The following is a 24,725-nucleotide window of genomic DNA, read 5'->3' as shown; positions in this document are numbered from 1 at the left end:
TGGCTGCCACGAGTGGCCCTTAACAAACAGAGTCCTGTAGTAGATTTCCAAGAGGAAAGAAGGCTTTCCATTCCCAGCAAAGGCTGGCTGTAGACTTGTGGGAACTAAATTCCCCAACAAAGGCTATGCTGAAGTTCTCTGTAGAGCTGTGGACTGGATCCCCCCAGCAAAGCTGTAAAAGACGAAGCTTTCTACAGGTGGAACTGATTCACGTCCCTGTACGAAAGGCTTCTCTGTGTGAACTGAACTAGAGGTCCCCTTTTTTTCCCTCCTTAACCCAGAAAAAGGGGCGGAACTAAAGAACATAATGATTGATGGGTCATTGCCCTATGATTGCAAACCAAGGGAAGCCACCTTATTGCAAAATGCATGGAACTTTGGAATACATGCAAACACTCAGTAGAAAGGAAAACAAGTTGGAGCTCCTGGTACAGCCGTACCAGCACAGTCATAAAGGAGACAGATTCCTGCCGTCAGCATCCTACCGCGTTTGTTTTGGATGGCTCTGTGAAGTTTCTTCATGGTCTCACAATATATTCTGTACTTATTTTGTCACATGCTGTCTTGACATTACGTCCTATGTGTCCAGAAGAGGGCGATCAAAGGATCAAGGTTCTGGAGAACAAGGCCTATGAGGAGTGTCTTAAAGAACTGGGCTTGTTTAGCCTTCAAATGAGAAGGCTGGCAGGAGACATGATAGCCATTAGGGTTGGATGACTTCGTTCGGAAGAGCCTGAAAAGTCATAAAAACTTACAAATTTTGACTTCCGATGCAGTTTTGAACCATGCAGGAAGCGGGGGGGGGGGGGGGTGTGGTGGTGGTGGTGTGATCCGAATTTGAAACCACTTTACCTTCCCCCCCCCCCCCCCCCCCCCAGAAATATTATATAATGTTTGGATGTCTCCCAAGGTTATTTAAAATTTTCACAACTATTAAGCAACTTTGGTAAAGCCTAAACTTTTAAAATCTCATGCTTTCCGCCGCCGATGCAAGGAGGGATGAGGTGGGCATGGCTAATCACAGCCATCTTTAACTGAAACGGGTTTTTGAACCATTTTTTTTTCTATCAACCAAGACTAATGGCCATGTAGAAAATATAAGTCATAGTAAGGAGGAAGCAGGTTTGTTTTCTGCTGCCCTGGAGATTAGGACCCAATGGAACAATGGCTTCAAACTACATGAAAAAATGAGATTCCACCTGAACATGAGGAGGAAACTTCCTGCACCCAAATTTGAATACTGGTGGGGTTGGGGGGGAAACTGATTTTGTCATCTGGGAGTTGTAGATGTTGGATTTATAGTTCACCTTCAATCAGAGAGCATTCTGAACCCCACCAAAGATGGAATTGAATCAAACTTGGCAAACCAAACTCCCGCGACCAACAGAAAATACTTGAAGGGTTTTGGTGGGCATTGACCTTGAGCTTTGGAGTTGTAGTTCACCTACATCCAGTGAGCACTGTGGACTCAAACAATGATGGATCTGGGCCAAATTTGGCATGAATACTCAATATGGCCCAAAATTAAACACTGGTGGAGTAAGTAGACCTTGAACATTTGGAAGTTGTTGCTGGGATTTGTCATTCGCCTAAAATCAAAGAGCATTCTGAAACCCCACCAAAGACAGAATTGGGTCAAACTTCCCACACAGAAACCCCGTATCAACAGAAAATACTGTGTTTTCTGGTGGTCTTTGGTGACCCCTTTGACACCTGCTTGCAACCCACCCAGGGTCCCGACCCCAACATTGTGAAACTCGGCCTCAGACTATCGGAGGCTGGAGTATAGTTTGAAAAAAAAAAAACCTCCACAATTTCCTGTGCACTCTGAACATCTCTTATTTGTAGTGCAAAAAATTGTCAAACAATAATACAACATTTAAAATGAAGACCAATTTTAAACCAACACAAACTTACCAGTATTCCTATGGGAAGTGTGGGCCTGTTTTCGATTGATGAGATAGTCCAGTTAATTAGAATTGTTGCTGTTGTTGTGTGCCTTTGAGTTGTGTCAGATTTTTTGTGACCCTAAGTCTAAAGGTTGGGGCTGGGACCGGGTTTAATGACCTTGGAGGTCGCATCTGGCCCGCGGGCCTTAGTTTGGGGATCCTTGCCCTAGGGCTCTGTGGAGCACAGGTTGGAAACTACTGTGTTAGAGAAACCAAGGCTTGTGGTTTAGGCCAACAGGCAGGAAGCCAAGGTCTGTGTTGGGCTTCAGGTTTTGCTCGGTTAGCTGTGTGGATGGGTGGAATGTGCACAGAGAAACCAGCCACTCTGAAATGCAGTTTCCTGGTAATTCCTATCAACAACAATTGCCAGTTCAGTTTTCTCAAATCTTTATTTGCAAACAATGAGAATGGGAAATAGGTTGGCAGTAACTACACAAGTCTGGTATTGCAGGAGTGGGTGTTTAATAACCCAGCCCCCAAATTTTTCACCGGGCCCACATGGAATAGTTGCACAGTAGACGCATTGTTGCTTGTGTTACATAAGCAACTGTTGAGTTTGGTAAAGCTATTTTTAATGCTACCATGCTGGCTGGTGGAATTCTGGAAGATGTAGTCCCCCAGCAATGCAAAACATAGGTCCTGATGAGGACAATATTGGGCCCCACTAGTTGCAATGAAGGCACAGCGGTTCATGTCATTTGTCTGAAACATATATGCAGCACACTAAAAATGTATAGGAATTTGCCTTAAGCAAAGTTCTCAAGGGCAAAGCAGAATGGAGGGAGAAAAGGGACCCTTTTACGTTGGTGTTTTTGTTTGAGTTTCTCTTTTATTTTTAGGGAAATATATCCAGACAATTTTAATGACGAATTTTAAACTTCCATTTGATGTCTAATTTTTGTTTTGTGTATTTTAATATGTATTTTATGAAAATATGTGTAGACTATGGAGTGTTTTAAAATGGTTATACCAGCTCTTCAGCTTAAAAATTGAGATGAACACCACCCTCCAGAGTCGGAACACGACTAGACTTAATGTGAGGGGAAACCTTTACCTTAGCTTTGCTTTATGTGTTTTAGAATGTTGTAACCTACCTTGAGCAGTGAGGAGAGGTGGGTAAGAAAATTATTATTATTATTATTGACACAAAAGCACAGTATGTCACAGCAAACAAGATCTCTATGCTGGATTTCGTATCACAAAATCACAATTTGAACACTTCCCAAGCGTCTAGGACTGTGTGATGTATTTTTGAATGATGTGCACAGATCCAAGTAAGGTAGCCTGATTTTGTCGATGTTTATTGTTTCCAAATGCCAGCTGAGATCTTTTGGCACGGCACCCAGTGTGCCGATGACCACTGGGACCACCTGTACTGGTTTATGCCAGAGCCTTTGCAGTTCGATTTTGAGATCTTGATAGCGGCTGAGTTTTTCTATTGTTATTATTATTTGAAACACAACAAGATTAGTACAAAGCAAACAAGATCTCTATGCTGGCTGTTGTATTGGATCACACGTTGGACACTTCTCAAGTGTCTAGGACTGTGATGCATCTGCGAATAATGCGTGGAGGTCCCAGTATGGTGGTTTTTGCAGCTAACAGATGGTAATTTTGTCAGTGTCGATTGTTGTTGTTGTTGTTGTTGTTGTTGTTGTTGTTATTATTATTATTATTATTATTATTATTATTATTGGGATTTTGCTCCCAATGATGGAAATGCTGAGGGTAGGAATTTGGTACACCAGCTCCAGGGCTGCTGTATGTTTTCCTCATGGGTCTTCAGCTTAATGGTGTAACATTAGAAAATGTTGACCATTTCCACTCCCTTGGCAGCCACCTTTCCACAAAAGTCAACATTGAGACTGAAATAGAACACCTCCTGAGCTCTGCGAATGCAGATTTTTTCTGAATGAAGCAGAGAGTGTTTGAGGATTGGAACATCTGTAGAGAGACCAAGGGGCTTGTTTACAAAGCTATTGTCCTCCCGACCCTGCTATATGCCTGCGAAACGTGGACCGTCTACAGACATCACACTGTACTCCTGGAACTATTCCATAAGCGTTGCTCCCCCCCCCCCCCCCAAAAAAAAATCCTGCAAATCTCTTGGGAAGACAGGTAGACAAAGGTCAGCATGCTGGAAGATAATTGCTACTTACAGTTATGAAGTAGCAATGAAAATAATGTTATGGATGGGGGTCACCACAAAATGAGGAACTGTATTAAGGGGTCTTGGCATTAGGAAGGTTGAGAAACACTAACTTAGGTGAAAAAGAACAGCAGTAACATACTTTGTTACGATCACAGATCAGACACAAGGCAGATGGTCGCAAGGGAAGAAGAAATCAAGAAAAAGAAAAGACAACATGCAGAAACAAATATACCTGTGTGTGTATATATATATATATACATTGGTAGCAGTTATGCAGCCCAAGTTTGCCCATGCCTGGGATAGACTCATATAATGCAGTTCAATGTAGATAAACGGCATTATATGAGTCTCATATAACAACAGACTGGTTCAAGATTGGGAAAGGCGTACGGCAAGGCTGCATACTCTCACCCAACCTTTTTAACTTGTATGCAGAACACATCATGCAATGTGCGGGGCTGGATGAATGCAAAGCTGGGGTGAAAATTGCTGGAAAAAACATTAACAACCTCAGATATGCAGACGACACCACTCTGATGGCCGAAAGCGAGGAGGAGCTGAGGAGCCTTCTAATCAAGGTGAAAGAAGAAAGCGCAAAAACTGGGTTGCAGCTAAACATAAAAAAAAAACCCAAGATTATGGCAACAAGAATGATTGACAACTGGAAAATAGAGGGAGAAAATGCGGAGGCCGTGACAGACTTTGTATTCCTAGGGGCAAAGATTACTGCAGATGCAGACTGTGGCCAGGAAATCAGAAGACGCTTCCTTCTTGGGAGGAGAGCAATGTCCAGTCTCGATAAAATAGTAAAGAGTAGAGACATCACACTGGCAACAAAGATCCGCCTAGCCAAAGCCATGGTATTCCCTGTAGTAACCTATGGATGTGAGAGCTGGACCTTAGGGAAGGCTGAGCGAAGGAAGATAGATGCTTTTGAGCTGTGGAGTTGGAGGAAAGTGCTGAGAGTGCCTTGGACTGCGAGAAGATCCAACCAGTCCATCCTCCAGGAAATAAAGCCCGACTGCTCACTGGAGGGAAGGATACTAGAGACAAAGTTGAAGTACTTTGGCCACATCATGAGGAGACAGCAAAGCCTAGAGAAGACAATTATGCTGGGGAAAGTGGAAGGCAAAAGGAAGAGGGGCTGACCAAGGGCAAGATGGATGGATGGCATCCTTGAAGTGACTGGACTGACCTTGAAGGAGCTGAGGGTGGTGACGGCCGACAGGGAGCTCTGGCGTGGACTGGTCCATGAGGTCACGAAGAGTCGGAGACGACTGAACGAATGAACAACAACAACATGAGTCTCCACTTCCCAAATAATGTAACTTCAAACTGCATTACATGGCGGTGTCCTTGGGTTTTAGAATGAGGGCAGCTATTTGCTTATTCTTTGTAGTTTAGCAAGGTTTTCTAGAAGAAATGGAAATGCCTTGTGTAGCACAGAAAGGGGATATTAATTTATGGTCTACTCTAAAAATTAGACACTTAAACCTAAGGCATCACTTTTTTTTGCATTAACGTATAATGACATGTTCCATAAAGAACAATATCTCAAAGATAATATCATTATCAGTTTTGGGAAATAACTTAAATTCAGCATTCCTAGTAGAAGAATTGGCATATTAGAAAATGATGTGCATGCACTGGTGCAAGCAGGTGTGTACTTTAAATACAAACGCAAAGCTATAGCTCCCTCTAGTGTTGATTCATAATTTTTATCACAAACTAGCTGTACCCACCACTCGTTGCTGTGGCCAATCTTCCCTCCCTCTTTCTCTCCTTCCTTCCCTCTTTCCTTCCTTTCCTTTTTTTCTTTCCCTGTCTCTCATCTTTCTTCCATCTCTACCTGTTTCTTTCCTCCCTTTCTTTGCTCTTTGGTTACATCCTTCCTTCCCTATCTTTTGTTCCTTCTCTCCTTCCTTCCCTCTCTTTTTCCTTTCACTTTTTTTATTTCCTTCTCTCTTTCCTTGCTTCTCTATCTTTCTTTCTTTCCTTCCTTCTTTCCCTCCCTCCTCCTCTCCTTCCTTCCTTCCTTCCTTCCTTCCCTTTTCCCCTCCTTCTCTCGTTACTTCTTGACTGGCCCTTCCATTTAATATTGTATTTATATCTTAGAAAGAAGGAAAGGAAGAAGGAAGGAAGGAGGGACAGGAAGGGAGGAAAAGAAAGAAGGAGGGACAGGAAGGGAGGGAGGAAGGAAGGGAGGGAGGAGGAAGGAAGGAGGGGGAATGAAGAAAGGAGGGAGGGAAGGAAAAGAAGGGAAAGGAAATGAAGAAAGGGAAAGAAGGAGGAAAGGGAGGGAGGGAGGAAAAGAAGGAAAGGAAGAAGGAAGGAGGGACAGGAAGGAAGGAAAAAGGAAGGAAGGGAGGGAAAGAAGGGAAGGTAGGAAAAAAAGGAGGGACAGGAAGGGAGGGAGGAAGGAGAAGGAAGGAGGAAGGAAGGAGGGAAAGAAAGGAGGGAGATGAAGAAAGGAGGGAGGGAAGGAAATGAAGGGGAAGGAAATGAAGAAAGGGAAAGGAGGAGGAAAGGGAGGGAGGGAGGAAAAGAAGGAAAGGAAGAAGGAAGGAGGGACAGGAAGGAAGGCAAGGAGGGAAAGAAGGAAAGGAAGGAGAAGGAAGAAAAGGAAAGAAAGGAAGGAAGGAAAGGGAGGAAAGGGAGGAAAGAAGGGAAGGGAGGGAGAGAAGGAAGGTCCTTCATTGAAGCATCGTGGACCTTCCTCGCCTCCTCCCCCTCCTCCTCCTTCCCCTCCTCCTCCTCCCCTTCTTCCTTGCGTGGATGCTTCGTTGCTGCTGCTTTCCCAACAGGGAAAGGAGGAGGAGGAGACTGCTCTCCTGACATAGGAGGGAAAGAGAAGGGGCTGCATGCGGCATGCCTCCACCTCCACTACACTCGCTTGTGTGGATGTGGCTGTGCACGTGCGCCTGGCTTTAACAGCCGGCTGTTTCCCCGCGAGGAGGAGGGGGGGCATGGCCATGGGTCTCTGTAGACCTGCAGTTTCCCCTTTGTGGACATGCAGTTTAGAAGTCCTTTCTGCTTTTGGTTTTCGTTGGTTTTTTGAGTGGAGAACATACAGTGCGTTGTTAGGGACATAGTGTCCAAATTTGGTGTCAATTGCCCCACTGGTTTCTGACTTCTGTGAATAGCACAAACGAACATTACATTTTTATTTATATAGATAATAGTAGTAATAATAAACTTTATTTATATCCTCACCATCTCCCATAGGGACTCAGGTGGCTTACAAACAGCACACAATGGTGCCATATAGCAAGTAAAATACAATATATCAACATTTAAAACCAGATATATAAAATGAACATGCTGTACATACTGGAACTGCCATAACCTATTGGAAATAAGTGCACCATAACCTTATCGAAAAGGTAAACACGTGGTCACATCCATTTGGCAAATGTGAATCTCCATGAACATGTGGAGACCACCTTTTGAAAACCACTAGTCAAGAAAAGCATGACCTTGTTAGAAGTCAACTCTTTGAACAAGTGACATTCACAAGCATTCATGTAATGGCACACAGGTAACTCAGCTGTTAAACTGAAGAACCATGTCTTTAAACTGCCAAAGATAAAGACATGACACTACAAAAAATATATTGGGTAAGCAGAGGATGGTTGTTTCTTTCTTCTATACACTCCCTTGAAACCTCTTAGTTAAAATATGCACTCAGAGATAAAAAAATCCAGTCTTCTTTGAAAAATAACATATGTTGTTTACTCATAAACAACTAGTATTAATTTACCATACAGGCACGTTTCTTATTAAAGTTCCGTTATAAATAGGATGTAATTTCTTCTCTCTGTTTTGAATACACAGGGTACCATTCTATCAATAGTCCATAGTCTTTAGAGGTATAGCTGTACTCACTGAAATCCATAAGCCATACGGTATCTATTAAAGTTCAAACAGCAGCTGCTTTCATTGAAGACCCAACACATACATGCATCAACCTAAACTGAGGTCTAATGCAAACTGCATACAAAAATGTAGTTCTGAGTCTGAACATGCTCAGTACAATCACATGTCTGTAATTCCTCCAACTACAAAGAGGTAAGTCAAACTGGCAAAACAACATATACACAGAATACAGGTTAGCAAATATATACATTAACAAATCAGCAGTGAAAGGCTTGGGAGGTTGCTATTTCCAACAGTACAGGGAATCCCCGAGTTACAAACATCTGACTTACAAACAAGTTATAGTTAAGAAGGGGGCTGAATCAACAAGGAAGTGAAATAAATCTACTGCTAGGAAGAGAAAATCATTATTATCAAGGGGAAAAGTGTCCCCATGAAGCTTTATCTCCAACCCTTGTTTCCACCTCCCAAATGACAAATTCAATTTTTTTAAGTGATGGTCACTCCTTGGGTTAGTAGGTGTCTTGTGGCCAAATTTGGCGACAATTCGTCCCGTGGTTTTCTTGCCCTGATGAAGGGAGTTGGACTGGATGGCCTTAAGTATTTTCTCTTGGTCATGGGGGTTCCGTGTGGGAAGTTTGCCCCAATTCTATCGTTGGTTGGGCTCATAATGCTCTTTGATTGTAGGTGAACTATAAATCCCAGCAACTACAACCCCTAAATGTCAAGGTCTATTCCCCCCAAACTCCATCTGTGTTCATATTTGGGCATATGGAATTTTTGTGTCAAGTTTGGTCGAGATCCATCATTGTTTGAGTCCACAGTGCTCTCTGTTTGAGTCCACAGTGCTCTCAAACTCAAGGTCAATGCCCACCAAACCCTTCCAGTGTGTTCTGTTGGTCATGGAAGTCCTGTATGCCATGTTTGGTTGAATTCCATCATTGGTGGAGTTCAGAATGCTCTTTGATTGTAGGTGAACTATAAATCCCAGTAACTAAAACTCCCAAATGTCAAGGTCTATTTCCCCCAAACTCCATCTGTGTTCATATTCGGGCATATTGAGTATTCATGTAGAGTTTGGTCCAGATATATCATTGTTTGAGCCCACAGTGCTCTCTGGATGTAGGTGAACTACAACTCCCAAACTGAAGGTCCATGCCCACCAAACCCTTCCAGTATTTTCTGTTGCTCATGGGAAAACTGTGTGCCAAGTTTGGTTCAATTCTATCGTTGGTGGGGTTCAAAATGCTCTTTGACTGTATGTTATTATTATTATTAAACTTTATTTGTGCCCCGCTAGCATCTCCCGAAGGACTCGATGCGGCTTACAAAGGCCAAGGCCTCAATACACAACATAACAATACACTTAAAGCAAATAAAACAATTAAAGCAGTATTAAAACAACAAAACAACAAGCAATAAACAATACATCAAACAGGATAAAACTAGGCCGGGCCAGAGTAAAGGGTACAGGATTAAAAAGTGCTGATGTGACAGGTGATATGTAAGGATTATAGGGTAAGTGCAGTGTGCGGCAATCTTAATTCTAATACAGTGCTTCTGGGACTTGGTATTGGAGATTTCCTAATTGGGAAAGGCACATCGGAACAGCCAGGTCTTCAAATTCTTTCTGAAGACTCCAAGGTAGGGGCCTGTCTAAGATCTTTGGGGAGAGTGTTCCAGAGACGGGGTCACCACGGAAAAGGCCCTGTCTTGTGTCCCCACCAAGCGTGCTTGAACTATAAATCCCAGCAACTACAACTCCCAAATGACAAAATCAATTTTTTTGAGTGAAGGACATACATTGGGTTGTTAGGTGTCTTGTGTCCAAATTTGGTGTCAATTCATCCAGTGGTTTTTGAGTTCTGTCAATCCCACAAACGGACATTACATTTTTATGTATATAGAAGAAGAAGAAGATGTGGGCGGGGCCTGAGTGAAACCCGAAGGCGCCCTCTCTTGGCCAGACTTTCCTCAACTTCCATTCTCCCTCCCCCGTCCCCCCCCCCGACGCTGCGTTTGATTGAGTGCTCGAGAGCCGAGCCGCCGATTGGCTGGACGGCTTGCCTGCTCTCCCTCCCGCCTCTTGCCGGTGACGTCAGGGCGTGACAGGGCCATTCCGTTGCAAGCGCTGTGACGGCGGGGGGGAAAGGAGGGGTTTGGATTGTGCGCTGTGCATGCCGGGACGCAGCAGCAGAGCGCGCTCTGTGCGGCCGGGAAGGAGGAGTCAAGATGGACGCGGGCTTCTTCCGCGTAAGTGCTGAGGGTTCGGTTGGGGCGGGTGCCTGTTTTAGGCAGCGTCGGAGCGCCGGTTGACCGGCTTTCCCTACCTTCGCCTGAGGTGGCTCCCTTGCCGCTGGCCGCCGCCTTCTTCCCGCGCGCGGCCTTGGCCTGTGAGGGAGACGAGGCAGGCGGAAAAAATGGCGGCCGCGCAGGGAGGGTAGAGTAACGCGCCTCGCAGATCAGGCCCACGTGACGGGAGTGCAAAACGGGCACCTTTTCCCCACCAGGCCCTTTCGGCCCGCTACATTGGATCTATAGCAGGCCTAGGCCCACTTCTCTACCCCCCCCCCCTTCTACTGGGTGTTAGGAATTGTGGGAGTTGAAATCCAAAACGCCTGGGGGGAAATCTAGACATTTCTAGGCCTGAGCAAACTTGATACGTTTTTGAGTGATAGTTTATAGAGCAGACATGGGCGAACTTGGGCCCTCCAGGTGTTTTATAATAATAATAATAAACATTTTTGTCGTGTCAGGAGCAACTTGAGAAACTACAAGTCGCTTCTGGTGTGAGAGAATTGGTAATCATTTTATGGTAATGGTAATCATTTTATTTTATGGTAATGGTAATAATTTTATTGGAGGAGCTGAGGAGCCTTCTAATCAAGGTGAAAGAAGAAAGCGCAAAAGCTGGGTTGCAGCTAAACATAAAAAAACCCAAGATTATGGCAACAAGAATGATTGACAACTGGGAAATAGAGGGAGAAAACGTGGAGGCCGTGACAGACATTCTAGGCGCAAAGATTACTGCAGATGCAGACTGTGGCCAGGAAATCAGAAGACGCTTACTTCTTGGGAGGAGAGCAATGTCCAGTCTCGATAAAATAATAAAGAGTAGAGACATCAGACTGGCAACCAAGATCTGCCTAGTCAAAGCCATGGTATTCCCTGTAGTAACCTACGGATGTGAGAGCTGGACCTTAGGGAAGGCTGAGCGAAGGAAGATCGATGCTTTTGAGCTGTGGTGTTGGAGGAAAGTGCTGAGAGTGCCTTGGACTGCGAGAAGATCCAACCAGTCCATCCTCCAGGAAATAAAGCCCGACTGCTCATTGAAGGATACTAGAGACAAAGTTGAAGTACTTTGGCCACATCATGAGGAGACAGCAAAGCCTAGAGAAGACAATTATGCTGGGGAAAGTGGAAGGCAAAAGGAAGAGGGGCCAACCAAGGACAAGATGGATGGATGGCATCCTTGAAGTGACTGGACTGACCTTGAAGGAGCTGGGGGTGGTAACGGCCGACAGGGAGCTCTGGCGTGGGCTGGTCCATGAGGTCACGAAGAGTCGGAGACGACTGAACGAATGAACAACAACAAATCGCATTTTATTAGAGATGACCACGAGGTGAAAGGCATGAAAATAGTCAAACAGAAATATAAAACAAGGGCATATGCCGATGACATCATCTGTATAGTAGAAGACTCCAACAAAAACATACAAAACTGCTTAAACAAATTGGAAGAGTTTGGAAAAGTAGCAGGATTCAAATTAAACAGAAAAAAGACAGTGATACTAACCAAAAATATGTCCAAAAATAATCAAGAAGAATTACAAAATAAGACTGGCTATCAAATAAGATCAAAAATAAAATATTTAGGAATCTGGTTAACAGCAAGGAATGCTTAACTCTTCAAAAATAATTATGAAAAGACTTGGAAAAATATAAAAAAGATCTAATTAATTGGAAAAATTTAAATTCATCACTACTGGGGAGAATAGCTATAATAAAAATGAGCACACTCCCTAAACTTCTATATCTCTTCTAAAACTTACCTATAATATGCAATGTCAAAATGGAATAAAGACATATCAAAATTTATTTGGAACGGCAAGAAGCCAAGAATAATGTTTGCTTTTATTGTTTATGATATTGTTTTTATGCTGTTTTATATTTTGTTGTTCTGTTTTTAACTGTGCGTTGTCTAGGCATGGCCCCATGTAAGCCGCCCCAAGTCCCTTTGGGGAGATGGAGGTTGGGTAGAAAAATAATTTTATATTATAAAATTTAAAATTATGATTGATAAGAAAACCAGAGGAGGATTCGGCTTGCCTGATTTCAAAGCTATTTCAAAGCGTGTGCACTGAAGTGGGTTAAAGACCCTAAAGAAAGAAAACATATCGACACTAGAAGTATTTGACCTGAGCGTGGGCTAGCACGCCTATATCTGGTATGAGAAAACAAAAATTGAAAAAAAAAAGGTAATCATTTTATTAGATCAGCCCTGATAAAAGTCTGGGATAAATATAAGAGATATTTCTACACAAAAACCCCTCTATGGCTATCCCCGATAGAAGCAAAACAAAGGAGACTGTTGGGATGGAGGACCTGGCTGACATATAAAGAATTGCTAATAAAGAGCAATAATAATTTTGATTTAAGACCACAAGACGAACTCGAAGTATATAAGAACTTAACATGGCTCCAATACTTACAAATAAGGGACATATTTAAACAAGACAAAATAGTAGGATTTAACAATAGGGAGGAATTTTGGGACCAACTGATCAAAACAGAAAAGAAAAATGTCACAAAAATTTATGACAAACTTTTAAAATGGGCAATTGAGATGGAAGGAATTAAAACTGTATGAAAAATTGGGCAAAAAATATTGGGAGACAAATGACCTGTTGTGTCAGGAGCGACTTGAGAAACTGCAAGTCGCTTCTGGTGTGAAAGAATTGGCCGTCTGCAAGGACGTTGCCCAGGGGACACCCGGATGATTTGATGTTTTTATCATCCTTGTGGGAGGCTTCTCTCATGTCCCCGCATGAGGAGCTGGAGCTGATAGAGCAGTGGTTCTCAACCTTCCTAATGCCATGACCCCTTAATACAGTCCCTCCTGTTGTGGTGACCCCCCCAACCATATCATTGTTTTTGTTGCTATTTCATAACAATCACTTTACTACTGTTATAAATCGTAATGTAAATATCAGATATGCAACATGTATTTTCATTCACTGGACCAAACTGGGCACAAATAGCCAATGCACCCAAATGTAAATGATAGTAGGGTTGGTGGAGGATTGATTTTGTAATTTGGGAGTTGTAGTTGCTGGGATTTATAGTTCACCTATAATCAAAGAGCATTCTGAACTCCACCAGCGATGGATTTGAACCTAATTTGCCACACAGAACTCCCATGACCAACGGAAAACACTGGAAGGGTTTGGTGGGTATTGACCTTGAGTTTGGGAGTTGTAGTTCACCTATATCCAGAGAGCACTGTGGACTCACGCAATGGTAGATCTGGATCAAACTTGGCACAAATACTCAATATGCGCAAATGTGAACACTGGTGGAAAATAGACCTTGACTTTGGGGAGTTGTAGTTGCTGGGATTTATAGTTCATTACAATCAAAGAACATTCTGAACTCCACCAATGATAGAATTCGCTCAAACTTCCCACGTGAAATCCCCATGACTATCAGAAAATACTGTGTTTTCTAATGGTCTTTGGCGACCCCTCTGACACACCTTCGCGACCCCCTCAGGGGTCCCGACCCCCAGGTCAAGAAACACTGTGATAGAGGGAGCTCATCTACGCTTTCCTGAGATTCGAACCTGCGACCTGTCGGTCTTCAGTCCTGCCGGCACAGGGGTTTGACCCACTGCGCCACTGGGGGCTCCATAATAAAATATAATGTATATTATATAAAATATAATAAAACTTTATTTATATACCGCTCTTATCTCCTCGAGGGGGATTGAGGGCGGTTTCCAAGTAACATCACCAAAACATACAGAGTAAACAGCATGACATAAAATTAACAAAACAACAGTAGCATAAAATTATCACAATAACACAAATATATTAAAAATAATCCTGTCTGTTCAGAGCAAGCAAACAAAGGTTATTGAATAGTCGATTGACCGCATCAACATTAAAAACAGAAACGTGCACAAACAGACAACAATCACCATCCCAAGACCCCCACAACAGCGAACCAACACACATTCAAACCTGATTAGGTTAAAAGATAACTAAAAATATCATTAAAATGTCAAGATAAAATTTCATACCACAAAAATTAAAAATGAAGGTTAAAATAGACCAGCTATTACACAATCCCAAGCCACTTCAGATATCTGCGTCACCCCTACAGTTTACCCCAATCGCCTCCAGATACACAGTTCTCAGCTGCGTTGCTTTATAAAGGAAAAGGGCTGTTTAGTGTGTTACCTTAGCATTCTGGCCAGCCATTAAGAATGTAGTTTTGAAATGGGGATCCCAGTGAGTGTTCTGTATGATGAATGGCCCGAGGTATTGATTTCTCTCTTTGTTGTACAAAATACAATACAATACAGTACACGTGTAATATCCTCTACCTCTGTTGCTCCACAGATACAGAAACATTCATTATATGGAACTTGGTTAAACTTTCCATGTTTAACCATTGTATCTGTCTGTTCGAATCGGGTTCTAGTGAATACCCTCCTGTGTTCAGAGCAGTTAAAAGGCTGGTCCAAGGCTAGTGTAAACTCAGGGACTCGGTGCGGCTTACATGAGGCCAAGCAGCATAAACAAAAGCAATAAGAAATATCAATACAATACAATTAATATAAATCACATAAATAAAAAAAAATAGTAACACACACGCATATAAAAAACCTATGGCAGGCCAAATGTAATAGTTTAAAATTTAAAAAATAATGCTGGGCATGAACAAGGTAGGATATAACTGGTATAGGCTTTTCAAAGAGAGATGAGGGAAAGCAGTTAGTCCTGAATGAGTGGTAAAGTGCATTTTGAGGGCATATTGCTGAGGGTTTTCCTTATTCTGGAAAGGCGTGCTGGAACAACCACGTTTTCAGCCTCCTCCTAAAGACTGCCAGAGTTGGGGCATGTCTGATGTCCTTGGGAAGTGAGTTCCAGAGTCGAGGGGCCACCAGAGTGGTCCCAGAGTGATGTTTTATCACAGAAGTATAGTTCTACAACAGGTAACAATAGCAGGTACGGGTCTGTGGTTTCTCACTTCCAGGGATAACCAGGGTAATAGATAGGAAGTATAAGGCCATATTCAACAATGTTTGGAGATGAGCTAGAACTGGTCATTCTCAAAGGCTTGTTGAAACCATCAGGTCTTCAAGCTCTTACGGAAGGAGGGGAGGGATGGGGCCTGTTTTATTTCCTTTGGAAGGGCGTTCCAGAGGCGGGGGGCCATCACCGAGCAGGCCCTCTCTTGTCCCCACCAACCGTACTTGTGACGGACGTGGGAGCGAAAGGAAGGCCTCCCCTGAAGATCTTAGAGTTTATAGAAGGAGATGCGATTGTTGAGATAGGTGGGGACCGAACTGTTTAGGACTCTAACTCCCACAATTCCTGGCCTCAGGCCCCTGAAGCAAATGAGGGGAGGGGAAGGAAAGGGTCAGAGGCCAGGAATTGTGGGAGTTGGAGTCCAAAACACCTGGCGGGTCTAAGTTCGCCCATGCCTGTTACAGAGGCAAACTTGTGATAATAGGCAATGTGTTTATAGACGTAACAGACATGATATGAAAACCCAAATGTTTTGTTCAACATATTCACCGCACCATGTATGGGTATATTAACTGGGGTGCTTTGAATGCCATTTTCCTCCTGCTTGGCAGGGGGTTGGACTGGATGGCCCATGAGATCTCTTCCAACTCTATGATTCTAAACCAGGAGTAATGTTTGGGACTCTGCTTGAGTAATTTTGCTCACCTCACCCCCATTCAGTTTGGTGGTATTAGGATAATGTATGTTCTTCTTTTGTATTTTGTATTCTTTTGTATTTTTTATCTCTAACCTTGCCATAATAGTATTAATGCTGGCTGCCACTTAGTACTAATATTGACTTACAGATATTATCAGCTGGCCACCAGTCTGACCTTGATCAAGAGTTACACAACACTGTTCTCGATTTGTGTCAGTCTGACTTTTTGAGTACATCATGAAGTCTTCTGATAGCAAGAATGAGTGCCAATTGCTGGAATATATCTGTAAACACTTTTGAACTGGGCACTACTAGCTTACCAGTTGTGAAGCAGTCACACAACCTTTTCCCCTTCCACATAAGCAATAAGGTGCAGTTTCTCTTACTGCTTATTTGCTTGTTCATGTAGTTTCATGTCATGCAACAGGTTAAAAAGCCAATGGGATTTTGGCCTGCATCAATAGGAGTATAGTGTCTAGATCCAGGCAAGTCAAGCTACCTCTCTATTCTGCCTTGGTCAGACTACACATGGAATCACACTATGTCCTGTTCTGGGCACCACAATTGAAGGGAAATGTTGACTCTAAGCTGGAATGTGTCCAGAGGAGGGGCCTCAAATGATCAGGGGTCTGGAGAACAAGCCCTCTGAGGAGCATCTTAAAGAGCTGGGCATGTTTAGCCTGAAGAAGAGAAGGCTGAGAGGAAACATGATGAGGGCCATGTATAAAGATGTGAGAGGAAGTCATAGGAAGGAGGGAGCAAGATTGTTTTCTGCTGCCCTGGAGTCTAGGACACAATGGAACAATGGCACAATGGCTTCAAACGCCAGGAAAGGAGATTCTACCTGAACATTAGGAAGAATTTTCTAACTGTGAGAGCTGTTCAGCAGTGGAACCCGCTATCCTGGAGGATGGTGGAGGCTCCTTCTTTGAAGGCTTTTAAACAGGCTGGATGGCCATCTGCCGGGGGGCTTTGGATGCGATTTTCCTGCTTCTTGGCAGAATGGGGTTGGATTGGATGGCCCGCGTGGTCTCTTCCAACTCCATGATTTTATGATTTTCAGAACCAAAAGTAAATTCCTTTTGTTTTGATCAAAAGGAAACAAATCAAAAGCAGTTTTGACAGGTTTTGTATTTCCAGCTGAATCTTAACCACTGATGGGCATGCATGTTTAGTATATAGGTTTTTGGGATGGTTAACTGTTTTCTCCCCTAAATAAGAACCTTACAGGACTATAGTGGTACCTGGCACCATTTCAGGTGATAAACAGACAGCATTCCTCTGTGTAATTGATTTCATGGTAGATGATCGGAAATCTAGCTCCTCACAACCTGTTAAGTCAACCTGTGCCAGTTCACTTCTTGAGCAGTATAGTAGGTGTGCCACCGTATTTACCCCGATGAATAAGCTGAGTGCTAGTTTCATTGTTTGTCTTCATTTCATTTAAAAAAGGCCTCCTGAATGTGGTCATTACACAGCCAACAATGTTATTGATCATACAGTTGGCCCTCTGCACCCATGGATACAACCACCCAGGGCTTGAAAATATTTTTTTAATTCCAAAATGCCAGTGTTGATTTTGCTATTTTGCTACTCCACATGTGATTGAACTTTAATGTCCACAGATTTTGGTATCTTCAGGGAATTGTGGAAGCAAACCCCCGCGAACACCAAAAGTTTTAGTGTTGGTGATGAATCTAGATTGCTTATTAGAAGTTCAGAGTACTATATTGAGGTGACTAATAGGATAAATGTGTTTCGGGCAGTTAGTGTTGAGAAACATGATTAATGTTTCATTTGATAAAGAGTTCGTTTGGACGTTGGAGATCACACTTGCTTAGAAAAAGATTTTTGTTTTGCTTTTTTTGGTGCCCTCCATGTAAAGAGATAGCTTGTAATGAATTACATCTGGAAGTTAAAAAGCAGTAGTAATTTTTTTTCATAAATAATCCAAAAGCTTGTAATTTGCATACTTTATTGTATGTAGTCCCTACTAGATTTGGAGGAGGGGCAGATAGTTTGGCAGATTTGTGATATTTCTCGATTCTTAAGTGTACAGGCAAGTCCCCAAGTTACTAACAAGATAGGTTCTGTAGGCTTGTTCTTAAGTTGAATTTGTATGTAAGTCAGAGCATTTAAGTGTAACTCCAGCCAAAAAAATATACTGTAAGTTTTGGAAAGCATAGGGAAGTGTTAACACCCCTACGGTGTTTCCTTTGTTGTCTGTGCCCCAGTTGAGAAGATTTCACCTCACTTTCTGTCCCTTTGATAATTGGATTTTGAAAACATTGGCTTTTGTGGAAACAAGGATTCAGTGGAGACAACTTTCCTCCCACAATACCTTTTTCAGGAGTGAAATTCCCTTCTGAGGGGTAGATTTCTATCACTTCCTGTTGTCTCACCCCTGTTCTTAATTATGAAGTAACTGCCTATATTTCTATAAAAATTAACCATGGAACAAGTAGCAAGTTTGTTATGAAAGTATTTTCCATTAATTTAAGTGAAACTTTAATTATTAAAGCATATCAAACAAGTACATGGTTTCAACTTTAAAATGGCATCACTGATATCCACGTGTTTGGCTATCCCAAATCCAGCAAGTAAAGAACTTAATTTTAGTGCATATACTTTGAATTTACACATTCACATTTACAGGCATTGCTCTGCAATAGTATATGCAGCTTTCCAAATGATTTATTACCAGATTGTGTAATGTAGTTGCTTTATCTTATTTTGCAGAAGTATAGGCTATTTCTTTAGTCTTACACATTAAAATAACATCATAGAATGATAAACGTTTTAGATGTGTTCATACAGCATTTGAAATCTCATACTTAGGTATTATTATTAAATGCAGTATAAAGTTCAAGATGATTGAGTTGTGTCAAGATGTGGGGTCATATTTAACTTTCATTGTGCGGAGGCTGCTGTCCCCTTTCAGGTGTCTTCAGCATACATTTGTCTAGAAATGTGTGTTTTCAAAGTATTCTATAGGCTGTTTTTGACCTAATTACCACTTGGATGTCTGTATTACGGGAAAGTTTAATGTTTATTAAAATTAAATAAATTTGATGTTTTTGTCCTTATAGGGGACAAGCGCAGAACAGGACAACCGCTTCAGCAACAAACAGAAGAAGCTACTAAAGCAACTAAAATTTGCAGAATGCCTAGAAAAGAAGGTATGTTCAATTTTTAACATTTTGTTATTCAAACAGATTTTAGAAAAATATTTTGAATGGGAAATTGCAATATGACAAATTTAATTTTCCTGCTCCAGGACCCCTGGGGCCATATAAGCTCCCAAAAATGTAAAGAAAAAAAGTCCGCCACTAACAAACCTGGAATTAATCAGAAGACTATAGTTTTGAAAACTTACACATTGATGTTCTTTTTTACATCTACAATATGTAGTAATTATGATCTAAAAGTGATTAAAAACCATATTTCGGGGGAGGGGGAGGGGGGTGTTAGTAGGGGGTGTCACATCCAGCCATAATTGTGCATTTCACCTTCTCTTGATATAGATGTTAGGGTTTTGAATTCACTAATTTGGGATTAGGATTATACATAAACAGCCTAGCTTTAAAGTGTTTCTTTAAACTGTGATTAGTACAAGTGTTGGTTTGCAATACTGGTGCAAACTTGAGTTGGCAGGGTATAAATAAAGAAAAAGTTTTAAATATTTAATTCAGTCAAGGCAAAAACAAAACCCAGAAAACATTCATGGGCATAAAATAACGACAAATTAATTTTAGAGGAAACTATTTCAGGCATAATTTCTCAGGAAAATATTACTTGACAATGTTTCTTGACTTCTGGATTATGATTTTTGGTCTGTGTGTAATGTTTCCACAGCTTATTTATGTAGTTACATGTTAGTGTTTTTTATTTTTTCACGATTTAATGCACAATGTATATTGTATTTTGTTTGTCATATGTTAATGTGGCATTGAATTATTGCCAATTTCAAGCCGATCTGAGTCCTCTTCGGGGTTGAGATAGAGGGAGGTAAAAATACAGTAAATAAAATAAATAAATTTACATAGGTAATTCATAGCAGTGCTAGAGTATCAGTTTAGAACAGGCCTGGACAACATGTGATCCGGGGGCCGGATGCAGCCCTTAGAAGTCTTTGGTGTGGCCTGCAGTGCTCTGAGTCTAAGCCTTAGAGAAGGAGGTCACATGCAGCACAACAGCAGAGTAGCAGTTGGAAACTGTCATTCCCTCCAAACATTTTACCTCTACGTGGTAAAATTTTTCTCCATACACTAAAGTTTCCAAACAATTTGTGGCAAAGTGGACACCACTGATCAGGACATTGGAAGTGCTGGTCTCGATTGGAAATATGACCTGGGCAGACTGTTGGGCTCAGGTTAGAGTAGTGGGGAACGGTGATGAAATTTTAAGGGGTATCGGGCGTTTTTCGGCAAGGTGGGGGAGTAGAATCTTGGGCTCCGGGTTATGTTAAAATTTAACACTAGGTCAGCTGTTTTAGAGGGAGAGGGAGGTGCTAAAGAAGAAGTGCCTTAGTTTTCACCTCTTTCTTTTTCTTTGCCTCTGTCATCTTCTCGTCCAGTGGCAAAACTCTCAACTGCATGTCATCCATTTCCCTCAGTTATGATGGAGAAATTTAGAATCACCATGAAGTTATTGTGGGATCTTCGTGGCAAAGCTAAGTTTCTCCCATACAAGCATGGGAAATGAACAGTGCAGAGTTAGTGTTTTTTTCCCCTCTGGAAGAGGAAGCCACAGAGGCAACAAGAAAGGAAGGGCAGTGGAGGCAAGAACTGAGGCACTCCTTTTCGTCATAAGGCGATTGCAACCTGCCATGAGGGTGAGGAAGGGAAGTTGAGACTATTCAGCTTTGCTACTTGCTCTGAGATGTCCTTTCATAAACCCCGAGTGAGGCGCTAAAAACCCATCTGCGGCCCAAAGGGGTTTAACCTATTTAATTTCAGCTCCTTTCTACTGCCAAGTTGTGCATGCCTGCTTTAGAGGGATAAAAATGTTGTGAGTTAGTGACAACATTGTGACTTGCTTCTACTTGCAAGGTTCTCATACAGGTGTACAGTAACTGAACAAAAGAGATTTGAATATATATAATTCCTGATGTTTTTGTCTGACAATACAGGTGGACATGAGCAAAGTAAACCTCGAAGTAATCAAGCCATGGATAACAAAAAGAGTAACAGAAATCCTTGGATTTGAAGATGATGTGGTAATTGAATTTATATTCAACCAGCTGGAAGTGAAGGTAATGATTTTACTGTGGCTATATTTATATATTTATAAATGTATTATGTAATCCTGTGGAAAGTGACACTCTGTCAAAAACAATGGATGAAATTAGGAGGGTTTTGTTACAGAATGTATTGAGAAAAAATCACTTTGTAAAACATTTTGTTAAGGTTGACAGTTTTAGTGAAGGTACGTAATTTGCAGAACTGCTCAGGTGAAAAATCAAGACTTGCTGTGTTGATTTTGCTGTTACATGTTAAGCTACTTTGACAGCAATTTTCTAATGATGATGTGATTTATGATTTAAAAGGCCTGAACCAAAATGGAAGTTATTCCTTGCGTCTGAAGTATAGCACCATCACCTTATTAGGTCACAGCAGAGTGAGTGTCCAATGTCGCTCTGACCAACTCCCTTGATGATGCAGTGTGTGTTTGGAGGTGAGTTGTGTAAAGTGACCGGAAAAAAAGACAAAAGCATCCAGCAGAAAAGCAATTGGGCAAACCTTTACACTGCTCTTTAAATTGTTGTGAATTAAATCAGATTAACTGTAAAGCATGAGGGGCAGTTCTAAATTGGTAAGAGACATTTAGTAGATACTTACTGTTTTTAGATCTATGGATGTTTTCAGCCAAGGTGGGGAGGGATGATACTGTAGGGCAATATAGAAAGAAAGCTTAGAGGTACAAGAAACCTCCCACTTAAGTCAGAGGTAAGATGCCTGTCTGATCGTAGTGGACCTGAATTGTCCCACTGATGTAGTTCCAAGTTATATATCATGAACTACATAAATGAGATAGAGTTCATGAAAAACTCTGTCTTTTATTCTTCTTAGTCTGCCGCTGCATCCCGAGGCCGTAGTCTTTTCTCTTTAGCTATTGACAAAATGCTCTTGTGCTAATATACGTACTTTATACTCTTTCTTCCAAATAATTCATCTTGTATCATTTGACTGAACAGTTGACATTTCAACTGAGAAATGTATTGCTCTTGGAAGGAACAAAAAAGTCATTGTATATTCGAATGTGAGATTATGTTTAAAACATCCATATTTGCAATGTTTTCTATACCTGTGCAGAAAATTCAACTGGGCCAAAAGATGTTAAGGGATCAACTAAGTTAAGTAAGAATTCATATTAAGTAGTAATTTGCTAGTATATATTATTGTAATGCAACCTAAATATTCAGTTTTGATCCCTTTCATAGAAAGCATGATTTTAACGTAGAACTTTTAAAACAATTTTTCCTTTTTGTGGTTGTGTACTCATTATTGCTTGTTCGTCTTTTGCAATTTAGATAAATGGTATAACATTAAACTCAAGGTGGTTGAGTTGCAGTAGGGAGTCGGAAGCAAGCCAAGGGAACATCTTTCTCTACAGGGGACTTGGCGATTCCAAACCCCTCCCAAGTTCCAAGAAGAAACAGAAGACACCTGGAATCTGTACTTGCTTTGTGCTGTTGAGCTGTGCTTGTTATATGGACCTTGTTGCTTTGACCAACAATGTTAGAACGAATATGTCCACCTGTACTGTGAGCCACTCTTGACCTCTTAATCCTTTGTGGGCATTACATAATTCTCATTTAAATAATAGAGCAGCTTTTATTTTGTAAGCTAGTTGATGAGGTCTTAGAATTGTTTTCTGGAGAAAGTAAGACAATGCATGCATAAATTCTTGTTCAGTTTTCATAGCAGGACATTGAGTGTATTTTATGTGATGATTCTTTTAATGTTACCTGTACAGCTTTTGACCATTACAAAAAAAGAATTTAAGCATCAGCACCAAAGAATATTGGGGAAGAATGCTTAGAACGTTAATTACAAAGACACACTTAACACAAACCATTGTGATGTCGCAGCACCAAATTTATAGCCTCAGTTGTAATGGCTGCACAGACCAAAATATTTATGAAATCCACAAAGGATTAACAGGCCACTTCAAACGTAATGGTATAGCAAAAGAAATATGGTATCTCTTGGAACTATATTATTGAGCAACCTTTAGGGCAAGTTTTAAAAACTGTTAGTGAGCATAGCATACTCTAGCCCCATGGTAGAAGATTGAGGCAAAATTAAAATGACTTACCTGGTTTTGTTTTTCAAATAACCGGTATCTCTTCCTGTCATATCTCTTTGCAGAATCCAGATTCGAAAATGATGCAAATCAACTTGACTGGGTTTTTGAATGGGAAAAATGCTAGAGAGTTTATGGGAGAACTGTGGCCGTTGCTATTGAGTGCACAAGAGAACATTGCTGGTATTCCATCTGCTTTTTTGGAACTGAAGAAAGAAGAGATAAAACAGAGACAGGTAGCACTTTTCATATAGCTGATAAGTTGATGCGTAATTTTGTATAATGGCTTAGGAGGGTCTAATTGGGAATAATTTCCCTGGTAAAAAGATGGGTATGATGGGGACCTAAATAAACTCTGTTAAGCATAAAGCCAACATGTGTTACAAATAAATTTGAGCACAAAGCTCCTTTATCACACATATTATAGAGTGGTCTGTTAACTGTTTTATTAATATGGGGGTTGGAGCTCATGTGGAGTTGGAGTTGGAGTTGTGAGCTAAAGTCTGGTATCTCCCTATAGTATAGGCTTTAGGATGCTTTTCTTGAAGGAGGTTGCATGCTTTTGTTTTTAACCTATGTTTTTGTAAATGCTTTAAATTTCTCACTGCCACTCCCTGCACAATTTGTAAGTTACCTTGAGTCCCAATGTGTGTGTGTGTGTGGAGATTGGATATAAGTGAATAATAACGAATGAGCTAAAATTTATTTAAAAATTCAGGTACTGTATATACTCGAGTATAAGCCTAGTTTTCAGCCCCCTTTTTAGGCTAAAAAAGTTTTCCTAGGCTTATACTTGAGTCAAGGTTATTTATTATTTTACTCCATTATTAGTATTTTTATTACATTTATTATTTTACTCTATTTATTATTATTATTATTACCTTTACATTATTTTACTGTACTATTTTATTACGTTTATTTTACTCTATGTATTATTATTACATTTATTATTTTACTCTATTATTATTGGAAGGATACGTAAACACATTGGCATTGAAGAAGATTAGAATAATGGTTTCATCAGAGTTGGATAGTCTTATCTTAAATTACAGTTTTATGTAAATACACAAAAACGTTTAACCTACTGATGATTTTCAGTAGCAGCTGCATTTTTCACCCTCAGCTTATACTCGAGTCAATACATTTTCCAAGTTTCTTGTCGTAGAATTAGGTGCCTCGACTTATATTCGGGTCGACTTATACTTGAGTATATACAGTAATTAAAAATTGCCTCTGGCATGATGTAATGGCTTGAATGCTTAATTAGGGCCATGTCTGGCTTGAATGCTTTGGTCAGTGTAGAGCTGGATCAGCCCTTTGCTGGCCAGATACTGAACGAGGCTAATTTGGGCTAACATGAGGCAAGGACACCTTGCACCGCATTTGGGGGAAGTCCAAATTTTGGGATAGAATTTGAACTATTCCTGATTTTGGGCCTGTGAGAACCAATGGATCGGTTCCAAAACAGAACCAGCCACAAATGTCCC

At 41.2% G+C, this 24,725-nt stretch overlaps 1 protein-coding gene across 5 annotated transcripts in view; it reads left to right on the top strand.

Annotated features, from left to right (window-relative positions):
- The first annotated feature begins 10,129 nt into the window (after positions 1 to 10,129).
- The window catches only part of SRRM1 (serine and arginine repetitive matrix 1), a 42,091-nt gene continuing 27,495 nt past the window's right edge, over positions 10,130 to 24,725 (top strand). For 3 of the 5 annotated variants that reach the window (XM_060784414.2, XM_060784413.2, XM_060784415.2), the window contains exons 1-4: positions 10,130 to 10,230; positions 19,020 to 19,109; positions 21,062 to 21,184; positions 23,304 to 23,474. In XM_060784414.2, coding sequence (XP_060640397.2) covers positions 10,210 to 10,230; positions 19,020 to 19,109; positions 21,062 to 21,184; positions 23,304 to 23,474 — 405 coding nt within the window. In that variant the 5' untranslated portion in view covers positions 10,130 to 10,209. Of the gene's footprint in view, positions 10,231 to 19,019; positions 19,110 to 21,061; positions 21,185 to 21,478; positions 21,607 to 22,244; positions 23,475 to 24,725 lie in introns of those variants that run through there. The other 2 variants (XM_060784417.2, XM_060784416.2) reach the window with 2 other exon arrangements.

Source organism: Anolis sagrei, chromosome X (genome assembly GCF_037176765.1).
Source record: "Anolis sagrei isolate rAnoSag1 chromosome X, rAnoSag1.mat, whole genome shotgun sequence".
Classification (NCBI taxonomy): Eukaryota; Metazoa; Chordata; class Lepidosauria; order Squamata; family Dactyloidae; genus Anolis; species Anolis sagrei.
The sequence above is the reverse complement of the archived record's forward strand: the minus strand, read 5'-3'. Positions and strand labels throughout refer to the sequence as shown.